Raw genomic sequence first — 5,127 nt, 5'->3', positions numbered from 1 at the left:
GTGTTGCATTGGAACTTTAAACTGGAAAATGAAGCACTGAACATTGTCCATGTGTTTGGATGCAGATTCTATGCACATCCATAAGCATCATATTTTAGCCTGCAACAATGTCAACTCAATATATTTATGTTTCAACCATGCCCTTGTCCATGTTTTTCACACATTCATTTAACAAATACAAATTTTGCCAGTTAACTGAGTTAGCAAAACTAATGTTAGCACAGTAAACAGAAAGTGAATGGGAACGGCTAGTGATGTTCGCTAGGTAGGTAGCAGCTAAGGACTTTGATTAAACTTGTACAGCAACTTTGTGGTATTAGACCTACTTCTAAAGTAAACTCAGAGCACATTTACACACAGCATAAGCTGACCAAAATGCTGTACAATGATGACTAAAGCGACACAATACAAGAACACTTTGCTCACTAGTTCTAGCAAAAACAAAAATGTGGGTCAGTTCATCAACCATCTCTTGGTCCTTATTTTGTTGGAAAACACAATTTCAATGTCAGATTGTCAGGAAGTAATTTCCCCGCAGGGTGAAATCGGGTTGGGTTTCCTCCTTACCATAGGTGTTGTGAATCAAGGAGACATTTTGCTACTGTATGTGTAATAAAATATTTTATTCTGAATTAAAAAAAAAAAAAAAATACAAAAAGTTCAATTTAAACAAATAGAATCAAAATCACACACACAATAATAATTTAAGCCAAATGAGACATTAGCACAATTACATTCAAACAGATCTGAACCTTCATCATATCAGAACTGTCCAAATTTGATCTGTGATTAACACATGACTTGCAGTGAGGCATCTTAATGCTTTTTTTTTTTAAACCCGTTTTCAATAAATCACTGGAAGAATGTTATGCCCTGGAGCAGACTCTCAGACAAAAGACATAACACATGGCTAGTGTACACCCTGTGAAATATAGAACAATGTGAAATCAGGGTCATAGAAGACATCCCTAGTTGCAAACATCATTTGAGAGGTTCATGGAGTGTCTTGGACACTTCATATGTGTGAATTTACATCATCCTTCACCTCTTTGTTTCAGATCAATAGGGTGCATTCAGTTACAAGAAATGTGGGGAAAAACAAAGTCAAATGTGAAATAGTATCAAATCAAGTGGGTTTCTGAAAATACAATGAAGACCCAAGAGAAGTCAAACTGGTTTCTACAGACATACACACTGGGTTGCGTAGTTCACAGTTGACTGGCACTTCCTAATCGTTAGAGAATACCAGAACCCCAGACAGAAGCGGTTAGTGCAGCAGCCATGGCCATGGTGGTGGAGACGTAGGTGGAGGGGGCGGCACTTTTTACGAGAAGGTTGCATTTGTCGCTGCCACAGCAGGTGCTAGATACCTGGTAGGTGGCGCCCAGGATGGTGCCGTTGGTGGTGCTGTTGCATTTGGAATCCTCTAGGCACCCCTGGGTACTGAAGCCGCTAAAGCCAGTGATTGAGGGGAACGCTGGAAACATGGGAAGATGGATGTCAGTGGAAGACAACAGAAACGGTTTCTCATCTTAAGCCATCCTTACACCAGAAGAAATGATTGGGAAAGTTTCTTGAAAGACTGTAGTCTTTTGAGTAAAGCTTGAAATGGGGGGCATTAGTTAAAAGACTAAAGAAAGAGGACAATAATCTTCCCCAAATCGTCAAAAGTCTTCCACTGTACAGGTAGCATTACTCTTTTACTCTCACACAGTCTCCTCATCTGGATATCTCAGCTCATTCAAATCCTGATACCACCCCCATCACCACCCACAACTCTTTACAGTGCATGTAGCATCTAATTGGGGGTTTAAATCTGGAGTGAGTTGTCAGTAGAACTGAGCCAGATTAAAGTCAGACCTGACAGACTGGACATCTGATCAGGGTCAATTCAAACTAAACATAAGAGACAGGTTAGTCCTAGACATGGACCAAGACTAGGCCTGGACTAAAGAATCTTAATGGAGATATCCATTGAGAAATTATTTTAGTCTAGGACTTGGCCTAATACATGCACGTCAAACCAGCCCAAAAGTAGAAGGTGAAAGTTTGACCCTTTTTTAAAATTAGACTGCAGGTCACTTTGGAAACACTTACTTGCACTTCCGGTGAAGCAGCTGGTGTCGTTTCCAGAGCACGTCTCTTCAGAAGAGATGATGCAAAATCCCACCAAACCAATGCTGCACTTGTTACAGGTGAGGGACTCCGCTGAAGCACACAAAACACATCCATTTAGCAGATGCTGCTATCCAAAGTAACTTACAATTATATTACAAAGGCCCTTATCTCCAGAGCAACCGAGGGCACAATGGTGGAAGCCTGGAATTGAACCTACAACTTTAACAGGCCGTTATATTAGAGCCCAGCTCATTCACCACCCACCATCACCCCAAGATATTTGCAGTCAAATTATGGTTATGGTATTTGGCAGATGCTTTTGTCCAAAGCGACATACGAATAACAGTTAAATTGAACAGTAAGCAATGTAAAAGTTGGTAATACTACACCAAGACACAGATCAATAATACATTGACATCTAAGCACATTAGAGGTTGTGGTTGACAAAGTTAAACGGTAAACTGTAAACTTAAAATCTCTAAATCTGAAGAAATTTCAGGAAAATGAAATCAATTGACATTTGTTTCCATTCCTGCCCTCACTGAAAGATGAATGACCACCGCAGGTGTAGAACCACACAACTGACTCCAACTACATAACCCACAAATCCATTGAGGAGAGGTAACCAACTGGTTTTGAATGGTATGCAATCTGAGTTTCTTGGTATTTCCTAGATCACAGTAATCTTACAATTACATCCTTAAAGCCTTTGTGTACGATTAACTACCAAAAAAAGGCCTCAGTTGTCATGCGAGTAGTGATTCAACTCAAGAGCACATACCCAAGTAGATGGAGGCAACCAGTCCAACAAGTCCAAAAAGCAGGGTCTTCATCTTCTCACTTGGGTTTTCTGGCGATCGAGAAGTGATAAAAGAGAGAGACGAAGAAGTTGCAGCTGCTGTTCCTCTGATGGATCACTGGCAGGCCTGAAGAGACTGTAAGCCAAGGAGCTGTAGACTGGAAAGCTCAGTCTCAACAGCCCCAATATAAGGTGAAGCAGCAGGAGGGGGAGTGGAGGTGGGCGTGGGTGTGGGGGTGCAGGATTGGTGGGTTTCTAGGTGGATGTGGGTGGGGTGAGGTGTTAACGGGTATCAGTGAGCCATCAGTCATTGATCATTGTGTGCTCATTGTTTTTCTTTCAGGGCTCTTTGAAACTCATGGGTGGGGACATGGAGGTATTATAAGAACTGGAGAAAGTGAACAAGTCCCGCCCCCATTCATTTCAATGGGAATGCTAGGCTAGTGAAAAGTGCCAAAATTGAACGATTTTTTCAGGCTTCAACATGGCGTTTCAAGGGGCTTGTTTCCGGTGCCGTTTTACTTAGCCAATTAAGTGCCAGGTTACCGATTGACGTAAGGTACAGAAGGAGAGCTCGTGCCCACACTAAGCTCGTGCATGAGCTGAGAGTGGAACAGCCACCAACGCAGGTAAAACGGCACCGGACATGATGTATTTCTGGAAAATGGCGACGAGGAAGTGCTTTGCTAATCGGCGAAGCTAATCAGTCAAATCCTGACCCCCTGGGTGGGGATGCACCTGTTAGTTGTTGAGGACAGTGTGTGTGTGTTTTTATATATACAAGTACAAGATCATGAGTTTCATCAGGTCCCTGTCCACAGGTGTATACAATCAAGCACCTTGATTATTAAGGCAGACTGCATAGTGCTTGATTAATACACCTGTGGAAAGGAACATGATGAAACCCATGAATAACACACTACCAGATAAAAAAAAGTTATGTTATTTATCAAGTCAAGTCAAGTCAAGTCAATTTATTCGTCTCCCTTGGGAGAAATTTTGGTTAGAGACAGGGTACTGCTGCAGACATACATTAAAACATACAGAGACAGCAATGTGACAGACAGTATTGACAACTAAACAGAGACAAAAAGGTGCATAACTGGCAACCAGATGAGGACCAAAGTGCAAGAGGAGCTGACTGTGCAATCTGCCCTAGCTGAAGCTTGAAACTAATGCACATTTAAAGTGCCAGTGCACAATAAAGTGCTGGTGCAATCCAAGTGCAGTGCACAATAAAGTACTAGTGCATATCAAAGTGCAGTGCACAGTAAAGTGCAAGTGCATATCAAAGTGCAGTGCACAGTAAAGTGCTGATGCATATCAAAGTGCAGTGCACAATAAAGTGCTAGTGCATATCAAAGTGCAGTGCACAGTAAAGTGCAAGTGCATATCAAAGTGCAGTGCACAATAAAGTGCTAATGCATATCAAAGTGCAGTGCACAGTAAAGTGCTAGTGCATTTCAAAGTGCAGTGCACAATACATATTAAAGCACACATACAAATACTTCATATTAAAAATGCTGGTACAGTTGTAAAACACTACTGGTACATGTCCATATAAGTAAGTTTAGGAAGTATTATAATATATATATATATATATATATATATATATATATATATATATATATATATATATACACACACACACACACACACACTCGAAAAAGCAAGGTAGAAATTCAAATCTGTGTCAGCAGGGTACAGCAATCATTTGATATAGGTGATGTCACAAGGATACTTGCAATTATTGCTGATATTATGCTGCATTCAGGCCACCTGGGGATATTAGGGACTGCCCTGTCTGAGCGTTGTCTGGTCATTTCTGCTCAAGTAGTTTCACTAACGCCAATCCAGGATGAATACGAGCGATTATGTCAATCCAGGTGTATGTAATTCAGGATACGTGCGGCGCGTTCTCTTTTTCCCCCCAAATAACTCACGGTTGGAATAAAAAAAGATGCGGAAAATAAAATAGCGTCATTCACACAAAGTGAACAACTGCTTTGGATATACTGTAGACCAACAACAAAGTAGAGTTTTACTTTTTGGAGTGGGGAATCATGACTATTTCTGTAACATAGCGGGAGTAGGTGTGGCAGACCAACTGAATGCAAGTGCTTCCTTGTTTCGGCACATGCTGCCATTCAGAAAGCGCTTGCCACGGCAAAGATGCACAAAGTATGATAATATATATATCTTTATTTTGT

The 5,127-nt window shown here is 41.1% G+C and overlaps 1 protein-coding gene across 1 annotated transcript; it reads right to left on the bottom strand.

Moving 5' to 3' along the window:
* Positions 1-606: 606 nt before the first annotated feature.
* Positions 607-3,089, bottom strand: LOC134072652 (lymphocyte antigen 6D-like). The gene is made up of 3 exons (XM_062529442.1): positions 2,900-3,089; positions 2,098-2,208; positions 607-1,477 (listed from the first exon to the last, which is right to left on the bottom strand). Exons 1-3 carry the CDS (start codon positions 2,949-2,951, stop codon positions 1,236-1,238), a joined length of 405 nt encoding a protein of 134 aa, XP_062385426.1. The 5' UTR covers positions 2,952-3,089; the 3' UTR covers positions 607-1,235.
* Positions 3,090-5,127: the final 2,038 nt, after the last annotated feature.

The sequence above is a fragment of the Sardina pilchardus genome, chromosome 24 (genome assembly GCF_963854185.1).
Source record: "Sardina pilchardus chromosome 24, fSarPil1.1, whole genome shotgun sequence".
In the NCBI taxonomy this organism is placed as follows: domain Eukaryota; kingdom Metazoa; phylum Chordata; class Actinopteri; order Clupeiformes; family Clupeidae; genus Sardina; species Sardina pilchardus.
The sequence above is the reverse complement of the archived record's forward strand: the minus strand, read 5'-3'. Positions and strand labels throughout refer to the sequence as shown.